Here is a 20811-nt window from a genome sequence, read left to right on the forward strand (position 1 = left end):
TTTTTTTGCTCTGCTCTAAAGGTGGTTTGAAGGTCGCTGCTTCTACAGCAATGACTTTACAGCACAGGGAAATGACAGCCAGCCATACATTATTTGGTCTAAAGTATGTGCACCCTCACTCACAGGCTTGTTGAACATCTTGTTTAGAATTGTAACAAAAACTAGAACTGAATTAACTAATCAATTGAGTTGGGATATTTATAAAAACATGATACTAAAAGAATTGCAATACAAATTGAATTGGTACTGGGTCACCCCCGGTGTATTTACTTGAATGTTTCATTTACAGCCGTGGCCAAAAGTTTGGAGAATGCCTTCTCCAGCATGATGGAGCTCCTCACTATAAGGGAGAAGTGATGGCTAAGTGACTTGGGGAACTAAACATGGAAATTTTGGGTCCATGGTCAGGAAACGCCCCAGACCTTCATTAAGAGGTCAATCATTAAGAGGCAGGTGGACAAACAAAAACCCACAAACCCTGACAAACTCCAAGCATTGATTACGCAGGAATCAGTCCGGATGTGGCCCAGAAGTTGATTGAGAGCATTGCAGAGGACTTGAACAAGGATCAACACTGCAAATATTGACTCTCTGCATAAACTTAATGTAATTGTCAATAAAAGCCTTTGACACTTATGAAAGGCTTGTAATTATACTTCAGTATACCAGAGGAACATCTGACACAAAGATCTAAAAACACTGAAACACGAGATTTTGTGAAAATTTATGTCTGTAATTGTACCTTCCTTGTCATATTGTTGTTCTTAGATAATCACGTGATTGTTGCATTTTTGTAAAATCCTAAATCAACTCTTTCGCCCGACTCTTTGACCTTTATGTTCTCGGTTATTTATTTATTTTATTTAATTTAGGCCAGGTTCGCATGCTTTCTTCTTTATTACTCCCCCTAGCGGACGGCCGGTGTACTCGCAGTATGAAGTGAAACGGGGAGAAAAAAAAACACAAAAAGAGAGAGAGAGAGAGAGAGAGAGAGAGATGAACGCCATGTCTGATCCCGCCGTGCAGGACTGAGACTGAGGAAAACCGCCACCCGGGCGAACCGCGACGCGCGCGCAGCGGCCTGTGCGCGGTGTCTGATCGCGCGCAGGGCGCGAGGGAAGGCCCGGGGGTGGTGGTGGGGGGGGGGAGGCGCGCGGGCGTCTCGGTCATGGCGGAGAGCGCAGCGGCGGGAAGCGCGCGCGGCTCGGCGGCGGCGAAGGCTCAGCTCCGGTCCTCACCGCGCCTCAAGAAACTCGAGAAACTCGCCGTGTACTCATCCTGCAAGGTAACGCGCGTCCGCACAGCACCGAGCGCGCGCGCGCGCGTGTGTGTGTTCCGTGTTCACGCACTAATTGTACGGAACTCCGAAAACTGCACGCGCAGCACAAAAACGGTCACTTTAAATTTTCTCAAATAAAAATTGCTTATTTATTTATTTTTGTAGTAAATTTATTTGTGTTATATAAACGTTTGCACCGCGCTGCTGTGACGCCCTGATGATCCCGCACTCCGCGGATGTAAACACTGGGGCTTTATAGAGTTAGGAGAGGCGAGAGCGCGCGCGCGCGCCCCGACTGCGCGTTAACGGCGCGGGTCGCGCGCGCGGCGGTAAGGCCCGTCTGTTTTTGTGGCCGTTTCAAGTTTGTTGTTGTTTGATATCGGACGCAACGCGGTGGGATTTTATTCGGCCGCCGTCTTTTTGTTTTGACAGTGTGACAGCTGCGCGAGAGGAGGGCGGGGCCACGACCACGCAGGAACCCGCCCCCCGTGCAGCGTCACCGCGCGCGTACACGAGAGGCTCCACGAGCGTCACAACAATGCCACGTGATCCTTGTGTACATAAAAGTGTTTTGAAATTTTTGTTTTGAAAACAACTCACACGAGTCTTATTGATTTATTAGCAGAACTGTTGACCAATCACGAATAAAGGAAGAAACACACACACACACACACACACATATATATTATAGCGTATATATGTATATACTGTGTGTGTGTGTGTGTGTGTGTGTAGACTTGCCCAAAAATAAGAACGACACAAATATTAATTTACATAAAATCTGCTGTTTCAGTTTTTAGATTTCATTGTATAGTTTATGCATATGAGCTATTGGGCGTGTGAGATCATATCATTTTTGTATACAATTATAAATAAAATAGTTATTTTTATTTGCTACTCAGTTAGTTTACATTAAGTTTTGTAGTGAAATTCAACTATCAGTTACTGCAGTTGCCTGATTTTTTAAAATTTCACCTTAACATGAAATTATGAAATGAAATATAAAATTATATCCAATGTTATGTAAGCTGTGGAAAGTTAACGTAAGTGTTATACTCACCTATTTTTTTTCCAAACCATGATCCTAATGGCTTTGGCATTTTCTTATTTAAGAGGTTGGTTGTGTGTGGATAGACCCAGGTATACATTATTTTTTACGATTTTGAACAGAACTAATGCAGTCTAGCAAAATCCAGCCGAGTGCACGAGTCTCCTGTAAGCTGATGTAATAGTTTCCTCTCACAGGGTGAAGGAGCGTGTAAGTGTAATGGTTGGAAGAGCCAAAATCCACCTCCTACTCCTCCACCTCCAACCCCACCAAGGGCTGAACAAACAAACTCTGTGAATCTCCTGGAGCCTTGTCGGAGCTGCAGCCACCCTTTAGGTAAAAGACTTGCGCACAGTGCTGTAAACATGACGTAGAACTGAATTCCGCTTGAATGGAACAGACCCGCTGAATGTATGTTTCTAAAGCGGGTATTGTCTTATGTCTCTCTGTTATTGGCCAGGAGATCATGTAACGCATCTGGAGAACGTATCCGAAGATGAGATGAATAGGTTACTGGGTATTGTGCTGGATGTGGAGTATCTCTACACATGCGTCCACAAAGAGGAGGACGCCGACACTAAGCAAGTCTACTTCTCCTTGTTTAAGGTGAATTTTGGGACAATATGTAGGTTTAGATGGATGTGCTGTGTATGTGGAGAACGTCAGAACCAGATGAACCCTGAAATCCATCTTAAACTCTTTTTTAGCTGCTAAGAAAATCCATCCTGCAAATGGGGAGGCCTGTGGTGGAGGCTTTGGAGAGCCCACCATTCGAGAAGCCCAGCATCGAGCAGGTAAATGACACAGACCTATGTAACTCAATAAAGTCACACTTTTTTACTCTGTGGTAAACATGTCCTATAATGTAGCTCATATCAGAAGTGAAAAAAAGTAGTTGTAAGAGTGTGAGTATACTGTATGTGCTGCCTGCAGATACACTGTAGTGTCGGAGGGACTGTAGACATGTATCACCCCTGTCATTTCGGTTTGTGTTCTAGGGGGTGAACAACTTTGTTCAGTACAAGTTCAGTCACCTCCCATCTAAAGAGCGACAGACCATTGTGGAACTGGCCAAGATGTTCCTCAACCAGATTAATTTCTGGCAGCTGGAGACGCCATCGCAGAGACGGCAGCGGGTCCCTGTTGATGATGCGGCTGACTACAAAATCAACTACACCAGGTTCTTTGGTCATTTAGGTCATTTTTATAGTTAGATTTTTTCATAATAGCAGCGGTTGGACTGAGTACATGAGCTTCGTTACTGTACTTAAGTACAGTAAAGCTGAGTGCTTTTGTACTTTTACTTAAGTTCACAAGTACCGGTGCATCTCAATAAATTAGAATATCATCAAAAAGTTTATTTATTTCCGTAATTCAATTCAAAAAGTGAAACTCATGAGTAATACAGATTTATTACAGACTGATATTTTTCAAGTGTTTATTTCCTTTAATTTTGATTATGGTTTACCACTAGCGAAAACCCAAAATTCAATATCTCAGAAAATTGGAATATTACTTGAGATTAATTAAAAATATATATCTATATATTTTTAACATTAAAATGTTAGGCTACTAAGAAGTATAAAGAATGTACAGCAGTCAACACTTGGTCGGAGCTTTCTTTGCATGAATTACTGCAGCAGTGCGATGTGGCATGCAGGCGATCAGTCTGTGGCACTGCTGAGGTGTTATGGAAGCCCTGGTTGCTCTGATAGCGACCTTCAGCTCTTCTGCGTTGTTGGGTCTGGTGTCTTGCATCTTCCTTATCACGGTAACCCTATAGATTCTCTATGGGGTTTAGGTTGGGCAGGTTTGCTTGTTAATCAAGCACAGGGATACTATGGTACTTAAACCAGGTCTTAGTACTTTTGGCAGTGTGGGTAAGTCCTGTTGAAAAATGAAATCAGCTGGTCAGCAGAGGAAACCATGAAGTGCTCTTAAACTTCCTGGTAGACGGCTGCGCTGACCTTGAACTTGATAAAATACAGTGTACCAACACCAGCAGATGACATGGCTCCCCAAACCACTATTGACCATGCAAACTTCACACTGGACCACAACCAACTTGGATTCTTTGCCTCTCCTCTCTTTCTCCAGACACAGGAACCTTGATTTCCAAATAAAATGCAAAATTTACTTTCATCTAAGAAGAGGACTTTGGCCCACTGAGCAACAGTCCAATCCTGTTTGTCCTTAGGTAAGACGCCTCTGACGTTGTCTCTGGTTCAAGAGTGGCTTGACACAAGGAATGCGACAGTTGTAGCCCATGTCCTGGACATGTCTGTGTGTGATGGCTCCTGAAGCACTGTCTCCAGCTGCTGTCCACTCCTGTTGAATCTCCCAAAAATTCTTGATTGGTTTTCGTTTCACAATCTATTTAAGGCAGCGGTTATCCCTATTGCTTGTGCATCTTTTTCTACCAAATTTTTTCATTTCATTCAACTTTCCATTAGTGTGCTTGGATACAGCACTCTGTGAACAGCTAGTTTCTTTAGCCATGGCCTTTTGTGGCCCACTGAACCAGACTGAGAAACCTTTGCAGGTGTTTTGAGGTAATTAGCTGATTAAAGTATGACACCATGAGTCTCCAATATTGAACTTTTTCACAATATTCTAATTTTTTGAGATACTGAAATTTGGGTTTTCATTAGCTGTAAGCCATAGTCATCAAAATGAAAGGAAATAAACACTTGAAATATATCAGTCTATGTGTATTGAATCTATATAATATATGAGTTTCACTTTTTGAATTAAAGTACGTAAATAAATAACCTTTTTAATGATATTCTAATTTATTGAAATGCACCAATAAATAGAGAACTTCTACTTCTACTTAGTACTTATACTGGTGGCCTAAATTAAACCGGCCAGAACACGAGGAATAAGGGGTGCTGAAATGGCTCTGGAAGCTAAATAGTTTGACCGAGCATGCTAATTCAACTGGTAGCATCAGTCTCAGCATGAGACTGAGGAATATGATTGATTACCCCGTAGTGTGTGATTATGAGTGTATGAGTGTATGTGTGTGTCCCATGCGATGAATTGGCACCTCGTTCAGGGTGTCCTCAGGGTGTTCCTCATGTCCTAAGTGTCCTGGGATCGGCTCCAGGCCCCCACGACTCAGGATAACGCGGTATAGATGATGAGTGAGTGGAAGTAAGGGATTCAGGCTATAATTTATAATATTTTCCAGGTTTATGGCTTTTAAAACTTTACTTCTATCTTTTAAGACATTTTTAACCATATTGTTAAGCTTTGTATATACCTGATGTTTATAACACGTAATGCCTTACTGTTCTTACAGGTGGCTGTGCTACTGTAACGTGCCGCAGTTCTGCGACAGTCTCCCGCGTTACGAGGCTACGCAGATCTTCGGTCGCATTCTGCTGCGTTCCGTCTTCACCATCATGAGGAAACAGCTGCTGGAGCAGGCCAGGCAGGAGAAAGACAAACTCGCTCCTGAGAAACGAACACTCATCCTCACACACTTCCCCAAGTGAGGACTTGCCTGACCACGTGTACCATCTTCACACAACTTGTGAAAGTGTTGCTGATATATTGTGTGTGTCTGTGTGTGTTTAGGTTCCTGTCTATGTTGGAGGAGGAGGTGTACAGCCCCAATTCTCCTATCTGGAATGAAGACCCAATGGGTGTTGCACCAGGTGGACATATCCCTAGAGGTAATTTCATTTTAAAAAATAATGTCCTAGGAATGTATGAAAAGGCTCCTGAGTGGCCTGACAGAAAATTTTTCGATCTATCATTTGATAGTCCAAAAGAGCAAAACTGGCATTGCTCTCAGGGAGGGAGGTGCAGCTTTTTCTCTCTCTCTGTCCCGCGTCCATCACACTGGACATGGATGAACAGCTCTTTTCTCTGAGTGTATTACGCTATCCCTTGTTTATTTTTAGCTTTTTCCCAATTCTTTGTGAACTTTAGATTTCAGGAGATTAGCAAGCTTTGAAATATGCCAGCCAGCCCCTCAAGCACCAGCAACTATTTTTGGTTGTGCATAGTACATGTATACACCAATCAGCCATAATATTATAACCAACCACTTAATATTGAGTAGGTCCTCCTTTTTGTCACTGAAGCAGCTCAGGCCGATCGAGGCCTTCACTCCACTAGGTGTCTGTGTGTGGTTTCTGGCACCAAATCATCAGTATCAGATCCTTTAAGTCCTGTAAGTTGTGACGCATGACCTCCATGGATTCTTTTTCCACACATCCCACAGCTCAGGCAGCTAAGGATCTAGGTTGTTGGTTTGGGGATCAGAGGATCCAGGTTCAAGCCCCCGCCGTTGGTGTGTTGTTGCACCCCATACTACCCAGCCACTGAATGCTGTGCCGTTCCCAAGCCTGGATAAAAATGGGAGGGTTGTGTCAACACGAGCATCCGGTGTAAAACCTTTGCCAAGTTTGCAGATTGATGGTCCTCTGCGACCCCTTGACGGGAGCAGACAAAAGAATAACAGTAACCTCCTACAGATGCTCAATTGGACTGAGACCTGGAAAATTTAAAGGCTGATCAATACCTCATACTCTTTGTCATGTTCTTCAAACCGTTCCTGCACAATGTTTGCAGGGTGTCAGGGCGCATTATCCTGCAGAAAGTCTTAGCCAAAAGGGGACATCCTTTACATGAAGGGGTGTAACTTGGTCTGTAACAATGTTTAAAAGTACCACCCACATGAATGGCAGGACACAAGGTCATTCCAGATCATCACACTGCCTATGCTGGCTTGACTTCTTCCCATAGTGCATCCTGGTGTCATCTCTCCCCTAAGTAAGCAACGCACACGCACCAAGCCATTAATATGATCAGAAAGAAAATTTAATTCATCAGATAAGGCCACCTTCTTCCATTGCTCTGTGGTCCAGTTCTGTCATTCACAAACCCAGTGTAGGAGCTTTTTGCGGTGGACCTGGCCCATCATGGGCAGCGTGACCGGTCTGAAGCTATGCAACTGTAGACACAACATACTGCGATGCGTTGTGTGTGTGACTTTTTACTTTCAGAACAAACATTAACTTTTTCAGCAGTTAAGAACTGTTGTAGCCCTTCGCTGTCGTTGGTTCACTGGTTTTCCTGCCAGTGGTCCAAGGAACACCTCACAAGAAGATGCAGTTTTGAAGTTGCTCTGACCCAGTCATCTAAACATCACAATTTGACAAATCCAAGTCGCTCCAATTCCTACACTTGCCCATTTTTTTCTGCTTTCAACTCATCAACCTCAGGGACAAATTGTTCACTCGCTGCTTAATATATCCCACCCACCTCCAGGTGCCATCGTATATATCGTATCGAGTTCAGTATATATTAACTGACAAGCTCTTGGTTGTGTATATGGATTATTTTATACACTGCACTGCGGCCACAGATTTGTCAGTTTCTACGTTTATGATGAGATTAGGTGGCATTTAACCTTTTTTTTGTCTGTTCTTCTGTTCCTGTTCCTCATGTTTTCTTTCTGATGGGTTTAGTGATCAGTGCGCCCCAGGTGGCCAGGCAGCTCTACTGCACCACTACGTCCTCACCGGTGGGGCTGACAGGAACAGGCAGTGTGAGTCCCGCACGCAAACCTGCATCAGCTCTGGAACCTAGCCCAGGTACAATGTTAGTCAGCTGACACAAAATTAATGCTCAAGCTTTTAACAGTTACATTCGGTTATTTTAACACAAAACTATAAATAATCACGCCAATAGTCAAAGAATATATTTTAGAAATCATATTTTTATTAAATAAATTAGGGTAAGGTCTTCATAAATGTGGGATGAAGGTATCCCACTTGTCCACACGCCCCTGCTGTCATGAACACCCCAGTGTTTCACCATCTATCATGGGTCTATTTGTAAATATTGTTTATAAGGATTACAATAAGGATATTTAATGGATTGTGATAACAAATATTACTATTACTATCTATTACTTAGAAATATAAAGAAATTGTCAGGTTTAGCACTTTACTGTATGTTTTTGCACCGACTCAAATATTTGTGTGTCTGTGTGAAGGTGGAGAGAAGCGAAAGTCCTCTGAACCACTGTCCCATGACGACACTAAAAAAGCACGTGTCATGGGTGACATTCCCATGGAGCTGGTTAATGAGGTCATGTCCACCATCACAGACCCTGCTGCCATGCTCGGACCAGAGGTACACAGGCTGTGGGTTTTGTCCTGGAAAGTCGGAGAGAAACAAACCGTGAACTGTCTTTTGTTGAGGATGGATTAACTAAATGACTACAGATTTAAGAATTCAGCTTAAACATCAACCTGTTTCTTACCCTCCTGTCACTTTCCTCTGTCCTGTTTTCAGACCAACCTCCTCTCAGCTCACTCTGCACGAGATGAGGCTGCACGGCTGGAGGAGCGACGAGGTGTGATAGAGTTCCATGTCATTGGTAACTCCCTCAACCAGAAGCCCAACAAGAAGATTCTGATGTGGCTGGTGGGCCTTCAGAATGTTTTCTCTCACCAACTGCCCCGAATGCCCAAAGAGTACATCACACGCCTCGTCTTTGACCCGTAGGTGTCCTAACCATTGCATGTTATCCAATCACACATGGGTCACAGTCTATTGTACTGTACAAAAGACTTGAGCCCCCACTCATTTCTTCATTTTCTTTTCATTTTTGTGAAGCTGCTTTGAGACAATGACAGTTGTTAAAAGCGCTAAATAAATTGAATTGAATTGAATTCAGCATCAGCAGTAAACTAATCACTGACCTGATCATCTGTCATCATCTGCACCTGTTTCTCACTGGTTCATACACTGGTCTTTCAGGAATCCTGGAGAACTATTCATCATGACTACATTGGAAAAAAAACTCCAAGAAAATCAGGCTTTTTGCATTGAAAATATGAAGAAATGAAAGGGGTCAAGACTTATGAACAGTACTTTAGATAAAATGTTTTGGTAACATAACTTTGGCCTAACTTAAAATAAACTAGGACAAACCCGTGTTTGTGATCTGCATTCTAACTATACCGTCATGTCCATGGTGATGCACACCATATAGCCAAATGTACATACACTGTACCCTGACCATCACACCCCAATATTTGTGGTTCTTTTCCAAGCACACAGTTATACAGAATGTCTCTGTGTGCCGTAGTGTTACAGTTTCCCTTTAGTTTCCCTTCAGTGGAACTTAAAGGACCTAACCAACCCCAAACCAACGACCCTGTGAAACCCACAAAGCGAGCTCCATCGAGACAGTGTGTGACGAGTGTGTTGGAGTGGAAGAACTCAAGTGTCCTGATTGAATACAACTCCAATAAACCGGAACTGGAGCCTCCTTGACACCCCGACACCAGCGCTTGAGCTCACGAATGCTCTTGTGGAATGTGTGAATGCAAACAAATCCACACGGGCACACACCAACATCTAGTGCAAAGCCTTCTCTGAAGAGTGGAGCGAATTATAACAGCAAACACTGGGGACTGAATCAGGAATAAGATGTTTAACATGGACATATGGATGGTGATCGGGGGTGTAGGGGGTGTACAGATGCTGGAGACTGGAGTCTTGCTTGAAGAACACAGTTCCTGCTGTATATGTTCCTAATCTTTGTTGTGAAATAGTACATAATTATTTTAATAAATTTAATTACTATCACAAACTGGTATGTACGTACAATATCCAGTAAAAAAAAAGTCACCATTTATTTTTAACTACACAAATAGTTAAGCGCCGTTCATTAGAGAATTACTGCAGTAATTAATGTGGTTCAGTTGGAAACATGTTATTTAACCCTAACTGATGCAGTAGCTTCTCATTCCTCGATAAACATGTCAGGAGACCACAGGTCCTGTGGTCATGGCAAAGATGTTGCTCCGTTTCAGAAGGGTCAAATTATTGTCCTGCTTAAGCAAAGAAAACAACCAGAGAGATTGATGAAACTACCAAAACAGGGTAAATACTGTAAAATGCGTTACCAAATCATGGAAGCATAGTGCCGAACCATCATTTTCAAGGAAGAAATCTTCATTCTTTTTTGTCTTTCGCTGTTCCTTGTCAGAGGTCACCACAGCGAATCATCTGCCTCCATCTCACCCTGTCCTCTGCATCCTCTTCTCTCTTCTACCAATATGCTCACTATATCTCCTCTGAACATGTCCAAACCACCTCAATCTGGCCTCTCCAACTTCTGGCTATCTCTGAAACATCTAACATGGGTTGTCCCTCTGATAGACTCCTTCTTGATCCTGTCCATCCTGTGTCTTTTCTTCAGTGGCACTGTCTCTAAGCTGTAGAGCATCGCTGGTCTCACCACTGTCCTGAACACCTTTCCCTTCATTTTCACTGATACTTTTTTTTTTTATCACTGACACTTTTCTCCACCCATTCCAACCTGCCTGTACACACCTCTTCACCTTCTTTCCATAAATGTGGTCAGAAAAACATCCATAGTTTCACATAGTGAAATAAAATCACAAAAAAAAAAACTGAATGCACTGAAAGATCAGGTTTATCCATTTATTAATTTCCTTCTACCCTGATGGCATGGGCATCAAGATGATCGTGTCAGGATTTATTGATTGTGTAACAATGGGCGAGTGAGTTTAGGAGTGGTTTACGCTGGTTTAAGCAGTGAGCACAGACATTATTTATAGTTTCTAACTGAATGAACATCTACTTCCTCTGCGCACAGAAAACACAAGACACTGTCTCTGATCAAAGATGGCCGTGTGATTGGTGGGATCTGCTTCCGGATGTTTCCTTCTCAGGGCTTCACAGAAATAGTGTTCTGTGCTGTAACGTCCAACGAGCAGGTCAAGGTGAGAAGAACTTGACGTAGTTTTGTATTTATATTTAATCATAACAGTTTCTGCATATCTGCACTTTCAAAGCACTGGGTTTGACGTGTGTCTCCGGTTTGTCTCAGGGTTACGGGACACACCTAATGAACCACCTAAAAGAGTATCACATCAAACACGAGATCCTCAACTTCCTCACGTATGCTGATGAGTACGCCATCGGCTACTTCAAAAAGCAGGTGAGAGAGTCGTCTGTGGTGATTTGTTTCAGAAACCATGCCTGATTTTATGATAAGCATGAGCACCAAGACTCTTACACCCTTTATACAAATAGTGATACGGTTGTGTTAGTGTTTAACCTTCGGCAGCACGTTGCACTGGTGCTCGTCAGTGTCATCTCATAAGTTTAAGCTTTAATTGGACAGAAGGATGGACAGAGTACTGGTGTCTGTGCTGCTACTTCTGCTCGATTAAAAAGCACACAGCACGTAATTCCAGTGAAATAAAGTGACTCAGAATCAGGAGTGAAAGTTTATACGTCATAAGGGATCAATTATATAACATGTTATAACACAGCGTAAGGCTGAAGGGCAAAACTGCAAGTTTTTTTGAGAGACGTACTTTATTTAGTGAAACCCACACAATAACTGCAACACTCCAAACCATTACTTTTGCTTGCTGTTAAAAATATCAGTATTTGGACATGGGTGAGCCTCGGGTGCCCATGATTTTATGATCATGTGACCATTTTACTGGGATATAATTGATAATTAATGTGTTAATATACAGTATATATACAGTAAATGTTTTTTTATGTCTTTCCCAATGAATAAATCCTGGTGCAATAATAGAAACAAACCTCCTCCAACAGGCCGACTTGAGGAATCCTAATGACCTGTTTAATGACACGTTCCTTTCTTTCCATTTTAGGGATTCTCCAAAGACATAAAGGTCCCCAAAGCTAAGTATGTGGGCTACATTAAAGACTATGAAGGAGCTACACTCATGGGCTGCGAACTCAACCCCAGCATACCATATACAGAGTTTTCTGTCATCATTAAGAAACAGAAAGAGGTGTGTGTGTGTGTGTGTGTGTGTGTGCCAGTGGTGTATGACGCACTGACCTGTTTTATTGCACTCCTTATGCCTCAGTATGGTTAGCATTGTTATTACTCAGTAATACATGTGATACGGTGGTTAGCATTGCTGCCTTCTGAACAGGTGATCCGGGTTTGAATCCCATGCAGTGCAGAAGAGGAAATATAGAAATTACAGCATCCTTTGCTGCAGTTAAGCAGACACACTTCGCCCTTGTTTTTTGGAAAACGCATCTCTTGTGTTTATTCTTATTATCCGATATCTCCTACTCGAGTACGGGTTCCCTTTGAGTTTGGTTTCTCTTAAGGTTTTTTCCCTCATGTTGTCTCAGGCAGGTTTTCCACACATTATGAATTTTTTGCTTCTGTAATCCTGCTTTGTTCATTGTTTAAAGCGCAATACAGATCAAATTGAGTTGAAGGTGGCCTCGTGAGCAGGGTTATCATATTTCACATATTCGCATGTATTGCAGGTACACTGTATAATGCAAATCATAAATGTGCACCAGTCCAAACTGTTTCCTCAGGAAAGAATGAGAAATAGAAGATACAAGTAGTCCCCAGCTTACAAACGGGTTTCGTTCTGGGAGCACGTTCGTAAGTCGGATTTGTTCGTAAATCTGACAAAGTGAGTCTTAAACGCCTTTGACACGAATATACAATGTAAAAGCATACCAATCCACTCGACTAAATCTCTGTCCCCTTTCTCCACACGAAAACCATAACCGCGCCTAAAAAATTGTTAATCTTATAAAAAAGCACATTCTCAACTCGAATGTTTGTAAGTCAGGATTACTTGTTAAGTTTTTTTTTTTTGTTGTTGTAGTTGGGGTCGGGATTATGGCTGTCTTAAGTGTTCATGGCAATCTTAAAAAACAGACTGCTTCACCTGTTAGTATTTTTTATTAGTTGTATATTATTTGTCCATCTGTTTGCTGGAATAAAATGCACTACTGCCCTCAAATGCCCTGCTATGGTTCCTCTCTTTTTACCCTAACAGATCATTAAGAAGCTGATCGAGAGGAAGCAGGCGCAGATACACAAGGTGTATCCTGGTCTATCCTGTTTTAAGGAGGGTGTTCGCCAGATTCCCATCGAGAGCATTCCAGGCATACGTATGTCATACCTCTGTTACCGGGTGTAAATCTAGTGTGTACACTTCACGTTCTGGTTTGATGAAGTTTTTATTTCTTCGTAGGTGAGACGGGCTGGAAACCTTTGGGGAAAAGGTAAGAGTCGAAAAAGTTTCTTCAAAAGACCTTAATAAAAACCTTATAATCTCCTTTCCAATGTTCAAATGCAAAGAAATCACTGATGAATATACAGGTGAAGATCAAAAGGAAATGTCCCACTAATATTCACCCTAATATAATAAATACATGTTTTTTTATTTCATATAAAAATAATTTAATAGTAAATAAAAAAATATTTGTCACTATATACACTAATACACTTGTAAAAAAAAAAAAAAAGGCTTATCTTCCCATCACACACCCTAGTGAATACGAGGTTCTAATCAACCCGGGGTTATGAAACTTCTGGTGAGTGAAGTGTAAAACCGATTGACATTTACAGAAGACTTCGAGCACTGTACGGTTATGAGACATTGTGCTGCAAACGTTTTAAGAAAGCCATACGTGCAGTCGTTTCCATGAACATTCAGTGGAACATCTGGTTCCTGAAAATCAATAGATAACTCGTCACCAATTTGCGAAATAGAAGCATCTGTCTGTGGGAACTGTCCAATCATTCACCAACACCACTCGTACATTACAGGAACTCAGCCCGGAGTTATTGCCACATCCCCCGTACCGTCCTGACCTCATGCCCAGCCATTTCCACATGTTTGGGCCATTAAAGGATCAAGTTTCGACCATGAAACCTGGCGTCGACGTGCTGAGAATATTTTCCACCTTGATGAAATATCCTTAGAGAAATAAAGGGAGGTTTGACTCACAGAACTGTGCTTGCAGTTTTTAAACCCTAGAAAAACGTTGTTCATATGTGTTGCAAAAATTATCCCAAGAGGCATGGCGACATCTGGTGGTTTTCAGAAAAGAGAAGATCTGTTCATTGAAGCACCTTCAAGACTCTCTGAATAGTTACATGACTGAAAATGTTCAATACCCGTTACTTTTTGTGCACCTCATTTGATTATGTATTTTATTGTATATGGGTTTAATGTATGTTTTAGCCAGAAAGGAAAGCAAATTTACAGTCAAAGTTAGACCAAAACCTGAGCCACAAAGTCCAAAGAGCTCTGTAGACCTTCATGAACTGTGTCCAGATGTCCTCTACAGCAGACATGTGGCCACATTTTATTTCCACATCCGCAAGTTATTGCAAGTTTATGCTGAATTTTCTGACGCATCTGTTTTTTTTTTTTTTTTTTTTTTTGTTTCAGCAAAGAAGTAAAAGATCCAGATCAGCTGTGTAGCACCTTAAAAAACATTCTACAACAAGTCAAGGTGACACACACACACACACACACCTTGCATGTTAACCATTTCCTAGTAATCTGTGCCAGTTTTATTTAATGTGTGTGTGTGTGTGTGTGTGTGTGTGTGTGTGTACTCCTTTCCTTCAGTCCCACCAGAACGCATGGCCCTTTATGGAACCTGTGAAGAAGAATGACGCACCTGGGTATTACCAAGTCATTCGCTTTCCAATGGGTAGGAATGGTTTTAACACACACTTAGTGATAAAATAAGTTCTTACACATAGCACTCCAGGGTTCCCTCGCTCTGGCTTTGATTAAGTTTAAGCAACAGTTTAGAGCTAGGTTAATTGGGTTGTGCCTTCAAGCACAACATGGCATATAAACTTATTGGGTTTCCATCATGACCCTTTTCTTTACTGTTGCACAGACTTGAAGACAATGAGTGAGCGCCTGAAGAGCCGCTACTACACCACGAGGAAGCTGTTCATGGCAGACATGCAGCGAATCTTCACTAACTGTCGAGAGTACAACCCTCCTGAGAGCGAGTACTACAAGTGCGCTAACCTCCTGGAGAAGTACTTCTACATTAAAATTAAAGAGGCTGGCCTTATCGACAAGTAGAACAGACCCAAGGACTCGTCCTCAATTTATTATTTTTTTTATCCCTTTTTGCACTTTTTTTTCTGTCCAAAGGCACTCGTGAGACTTTGTTGGCATCAGTTTTTTGCAACAGAAACTGTTCTACAGATCGAAAAGCTGTTTCTATAAAATTGTTTGTAGCACAAAAACTGTACCTGAGCAGAGCTTCGAAGCTCTCTGGTAGTGTAGTCGATCTTAGAGAGAGATGTGTGTGTGTGTGTGTGTGTGTGAGCGCGCGAGTATAATCTGCACAAGGACGTCTCCTGCATCTTCAATGTTACGCCTGCCAAAAAGATAACATTTTACATGTTTTGACTGAGAAGCTGTGTATGTAAATCAACTTTAAATAATAGCTGTATATTTTCTATGGTAGCAAGTTTGGCCTCTTGTAGATGAACATACTTTATACGTCATGAAAGTGACATCACTCAGAAAAGCCACATTCTTCTGCTACAATTTCTATGTAAAAAATCTTCTGCACTTATTTAAAAAATTGTCCTAAAAACACAAGCGTTTTTAAAACAAAGGGAAAGAAAACGTGCTGAGGGGTTGTTGGCTTTGTAAAGTCTTACTTTGGTCTTAACTTCTATATATAAGTGATTGGGGGGGGGGGGGGGGACGGACACACAACCCTGTAGTTAAAGGCAACAACAAAAGAAAATGTGCAATAACTCGTAGATTTGTTTTGTAAAATATTTGTACTTTTAAATATTTAGGAAAACACTTTGTACTATGTCATTTTATAGGATTATTAAAAATGTAGATCTAACAAACCTCTGGGAAACATTTGACCTTGAACTTGTGACCTTTTAGTCATTAGTATAGAGAATACAGGTAAAGTCACCTGTGAGTAACGCAGTTGACTCCCCTATTTCCCCCTGGTTGATAAAAATTGAAGATTTGCAACTGAACTTTAAATAATGCACTTGGTTTTAACTGAAAATATGAACAGTGGCAAAGTGGACAAAGTAAAACAGCACATGACCTCTTTAATTGCTTACCAAGAGTGAAACAGTGAAATCTTCAAAAAAATATTAATAATAAATAAAGGATTTGACTGTTTGTGGTTATTTAATCTCATCTATATTTAATCTGGATTTGATCATCTTGAAAGGTTTGCATTTGAAACAGGATGATCCTATCAAAAATTGTTTTGAACATCCAGCACAAAATAAACTGGGTTACCTGATCCTGAATAGCAAAGCATGGGATTCCCAAATCTAGGTTAAACTTTTAAAACGACTGGGTCCATGTGATGAGAACTGGAACCAGAGGTAGGGCATCGGGTACACCCGTTCCACCAAGGAATTGAGTCTGTCCCCATTTCAAACCAGTTGTTTTCAGACCAAAGCACCGTCCCAAAGACACAGAAAAACGGTTACATGGCGGCACCAACACTTTGCTTGGTAAGAATAAAGAACAATTTATCAGACAGGATTATCATGACCAACTAAAAGTTTTGATTGCAATCTTTATTAAAAGATGGTTTGATCCCAGAGTAGGCAAAGCCAGAAGAACTGCAAAATCAGTGTTGTCCTGAACAATGTGAACCAGGCAGGTCTGGACTGCAGCAGGGGTCAGGAACATTAGTAACTCGAAGAGTGTAACAAGAGAGAAGGGGGGAGGAAGAACACCAACAAGGAGCCTATTCCATAACCAGGCCTTTGTAAGAGAAATTATCTCTCATTATGTGTGTGTATATATACACTCACCTAAAGGATTATTAGGAACACCATACTAATACGGTGTTTGACCCCCTTTCGCCTTCAGAACTGCCTTAATTCTACGTGGCATTGATTCAACAAGGTGCTGAAAGCATTCTTTGGAAATATTGGCCCATATTGATAGGATAGCATCTTGCAGTTGATGGAGATTTGTGGGATGCACATCCAGGTGACTGTGGGGGCCATTTTAGTCCAGTGAACTCATTGTCATGTTTAAGAAACCAATTTGAAATGATTCGAGCTTTGTGACATGGTGCATTATCCTGCTGGAAGTAGCCATCAGAGGATGGGTACATGGTGGTCATAAAGGGATGGACATGGTCAGAAACAATGCTCAGGTAGCCCGTGGCATTTAAACGATGCTCAATTGGCACTAAGTGGCCTAAAGTGTGCCAAGAAAACATCCCCCACACCATTACACCACCACCACCAGCCTGCACAGTGGTAACAAGGCATGATGGATCCATGTTCTCATTCTGACTCTACCATTTGAACGTCTCAACAGAAATCGAGGCTTATCAGACCAGGCAACATTTTTCCAGTCTTCAACTGTCCAATTTTCATGAGCTCGTGCAAATTGTAACCTCTTCTTCCTATTTGTAGTGGAGATGAGTGGTACCCGATGGGGTCTTCTGCTGTTGTAGCCCATCTGCCTCCCTCTCTCTCTCTCTCTCTCTATATATATATATATATATATATATATATATATAGAGAGAGAGAGAGAGAGAGAGAGCTTCAAATAGAAGACTGGAATAAACAATCACACCAAAGTTTTGCTTTTACAACCTTTTACTTCTGCACATGACCAAACAAATCCTATCAGTCAACACCAGCAATCTAAGCCACCATGGGCACAGACTCATCCAAACTGGATATCTAAAGCCTGAAAAAAATATTGGATTGCCTTGCTTCAAAATGCATGGTAATGGACCGCTCGTACATAAACTAGAACATAAATGGCATCAATCTAATCAAACTAAATTGGTGATATTTCAAACAGCAAGTAAAATAAAAATACTCCTAAATTCCTATTGAATATTGTAGCAAATTAACCAGAATTAAGCCACAAAATTCTGCACAATAGTAACATGTAGTGATTCCTTTATGAGGAAAATGTGAACGTAAGGTACACAATTCAGATTATTAAAGCCAGAAAAAAACTTACAATACTGTAAGTGACAATACAACCTTATTAGATCAGCATTTTATAGGCAGCATGGTGGCATACTGGTTAGGACTATGGCCTCACACCTCCAGGGACAAGGGTTTGAGTCCCGTCTCTGTGTGCATGGAGTTTGCATGTTCTTCCCATGCTTGGTGGGTTTCCTCCGGGTACTCGGGTTTCCTCACCGCAGATTAGGCTAATTAGCATTCCCAAATGCATTCCCAAATTGCCCATAGTGTGTGTATATGTGTGTACAGTATGTGTGTGTGCCCTGTGATGGATTGGCGCCCTGTCCAGGGTGTGTACTGAACACCGGATAAAGCAGTATAGATGATGAGTAAGTAAGTGAAATTACAATTTATCCAAATACAAATACTTCAATGTAGACTTGGTCACACACACAATTTTGGAGTGTTTCTTTGGGAATTTGTGCCCAGAAATTCTGTAGAGCATTTATAAGGTCATTTATAAGGCGTTGGATGCAATGCTGGATCTCCATTCCAGTTCATCCGAACGGTGCTTTAGGGGTTTGAGGTCAGAACTCTGTGCAGGCCAGTCATCAAGACTCATGATGTCTTTCTAGTCCTTGCTTGTGTACTGGGGCACAGTCATGTTGGAATAGAAAAGGGGCTTCCTCAAACTGTTGCCACAAAGTTGGAAGCATAGCATTATCCAAGATGTCATGGCATGCTGAAGCATTAAGATTATCCTTCACCGATCAGGAATAAGGAGTCTGATTAAAACATCAGAATTCAATAATTAACAGGTTTGGCCATATACGTTTGTCTATATAGTGTATCTAGAACCAGAAGATATAAGCAAAATCATCCAATCGTATACACATGCTATTAGCTTCTGGTAAATGTTTGCATTAATTTTAAAATATTACTATTATTCTAACATGTACCAAATTTTCTAGAGGACAATTTTAAACGTTTATAGTCCACCACATCTCATCCGATAAAAAGATGCAGGCTTTTTGTACGTACCACAAACCGTACAGCAAGACGCAACACTTCCTTTCAAAGCCCCATGTTTATGAAACAGAGTTCTAACTAAGGTTTTAACCTTCTCTGTGTTCAATTTGAATCTTTTGTATATACTTCAGCTTTTTGTTGGGTAAAAAAGGAGTCCTGGGGACTCACCAGCATAAAGTGTTATGGTGAAGTGGTATGTTTATGTGCAGTCTTCCTCCACTCTTAGGACTTTGCTCAGGTTTGTTGAGGGTAAAATGACTGATTGCTTCATGTCCCAGGGAGGCCTCATGTCTTTGTTTCATTCTGGTGCACCATTTTAATTATGCTCTCATAGCTAGTCTTACCTGAGCACTTTTCACAATAGAACCTTTCTTTTATCACTATCATACACAAGCATACCTAATATTTAGGTCGTTCACCAGTCCACCCATCCTTAAACAAGTGATTCTGCCATCCAGACCTTCTCCTTCCATTGGGATGGACCCTTTCCTCCTTGGAGTCTTCTTGCCTTGAAAATCACTTTCTGATTGCCCATGTTGGACCATACAAACGGCTGAAACATGACTGGATGTTCTTTTCTTACATAGCCTTAGGACTGACGGTGTTAAAAACAACAACAAAAAAACTTAAGTAATTATGCTCAAACATTATGCTCAACACAGCCAACTAATCACTAGTTGCTCACTGGGTGATGAGAATCAATTGAAGAAATCAGTTTACCTAAAAATGCCTAAAATGTAGACGGTTTCATCATGAGAATTTCCTATCAAATGGAATCAACTACAGGGATATCAAAGAAATCAATCACAAAGTCTTACGAAGATACATTTATTCTTAACATGTGGAACATATAGTATAAAGATTTCATACTGAATAAATTATATTCATTAAGCCAAAAAACATCAAGGTTTTTAGCTACATTGAAATACAAATGTGCAGAATCCATAGCACTTTGGGGTAAGGAATGATTTCTTTAGAAATTGCCTAGATTTGGTTAAACGTCAAGCTCACTTAGAGCCACAGACCTTGGATGCATTGTCTTTCTCCACACGTGAACTAACGTGTTTAGGATGACCATCAATAGGGAAAAATCCATATTCAAGATGTATGTGGAGGAAGGGAATTAAATAAACACATGGCAATGCGCAGTGAAGAGATCTTGAGTGTAACCTTTAATTAATCAAAGATTAAAAATGGTGAAGAGCGCAATAAGGTGAGGGAGAGAGAGAGAGAGAGAGAAAAGCATATTGTACATCATTATTTACATTGCAGCCTGGACTGCATCTGAAGCTCAAGACCAGTCCTAAGAGGTGATTTCTTTGAGGGTCAAGTCATACAATCAAGGGATAAAGAGGTCGGGGTGTTGTACACGATACTTTGGGGGGAATGTCTTTATCCCCGCTCTCTAAATAAGAACGAAATCATTTTAAAAACTACAGTTTTTGCTGCCAATTCAGCATTATCTCAGTGTGAAACAGTATTATTAATATTACAGTATGTTTACAGCTCATCACTTTAAGGTGTACAGTACAAAAAAAGTCATACAATCCACTGTACAGGCCTTCCATTTACAGATGTCTGTTCACAGCCAATGACCTGGTCCCTGGGCTCAGTGTATACATCATCCATGTTACAATTAAAGCACAAATAAGAGTCTGAAAGTGTACAGCTTCTAAACGAAGG

General features: G+C 41.2%; 1 protein-coding gene across 1 annotated transcript; it reads left to right on the forward strand.

Annotated features, from left to right (window-relative positions):
- Positions 1 to 971: 971 nt before the first annotated feature.
- Positions 972 to 16205, forward strand: kat2b (K(lysine) acetyltransferase 2B). Its single transcript, XM_053490407.1, has 18 exons — positions 972 to 1285; positions 2525 to 2663; positions 2788 to 2933; positions 3035 to 3121; positions 3326 to 3507; positions 5632 to 5823; positions 5910 to 6007; positions 7811 to 7936; positions 8341 to 8480; positions 8643 to 8851; positions 10981 to 11107; positions 11215 to 11325; positions 12017 to 12160; positions 13184 to 13298; positions 13382 to 13412; positions 14588 to 14651; positions 14771 to 14855; positions 15051 to 16205. The coding sequence occupies exons 1-18, from the start codon at positions 1169 to 1171 to the stop codon at positions 15242 to 15244; spliced, it is 2307 nt and encodes a 768-aa protein (XP_053346382.1). The 5' UTR covers positions 972 to 1168; the 3' UTR covers positions 15245 to 16205.
- Positions 16206 to 20811: the final 4606 nt, after the last annotated feature.

This window comes from Clarias gariepinus, chromosome 28, assembly GCF_024256425.1.
Source record: "Clarias gariepinus isolate MV-2021 ecotype Netherlands chromosome 28, CGAR_prim_01v2, whole genome shotgun sequence".
Taxonomy (NCBI): Eukaryota; Metazoa; Chordata; class Actinopteri; order Siluriformes; family Clariidae; genus Clarias; species Clarias gariepinus.

Coding starts and splice junctions, on each gene's coding strand:
- kat2b (XM_053490407.1), top strand. CDS start 1,169: ATGGCGGAGAGCGCAGCGGCGGGAAGCGCGCGCGGCTCGGCGGCGGCG. Junction 3,508..5,631: donor TACAAAATCAACTACACCAG/GTTCTTTGGTCA, acceptor CTGTTCTTACAG/GTGGCTGTGCTACTGTAACG. Junction 8,852..10,980: donor ACACGCCTCGTCTTTGACCC/GTAGGTGTCCTA, acceptor CTCTGCGCACAG/AAAACACAAGACACTGTCTC.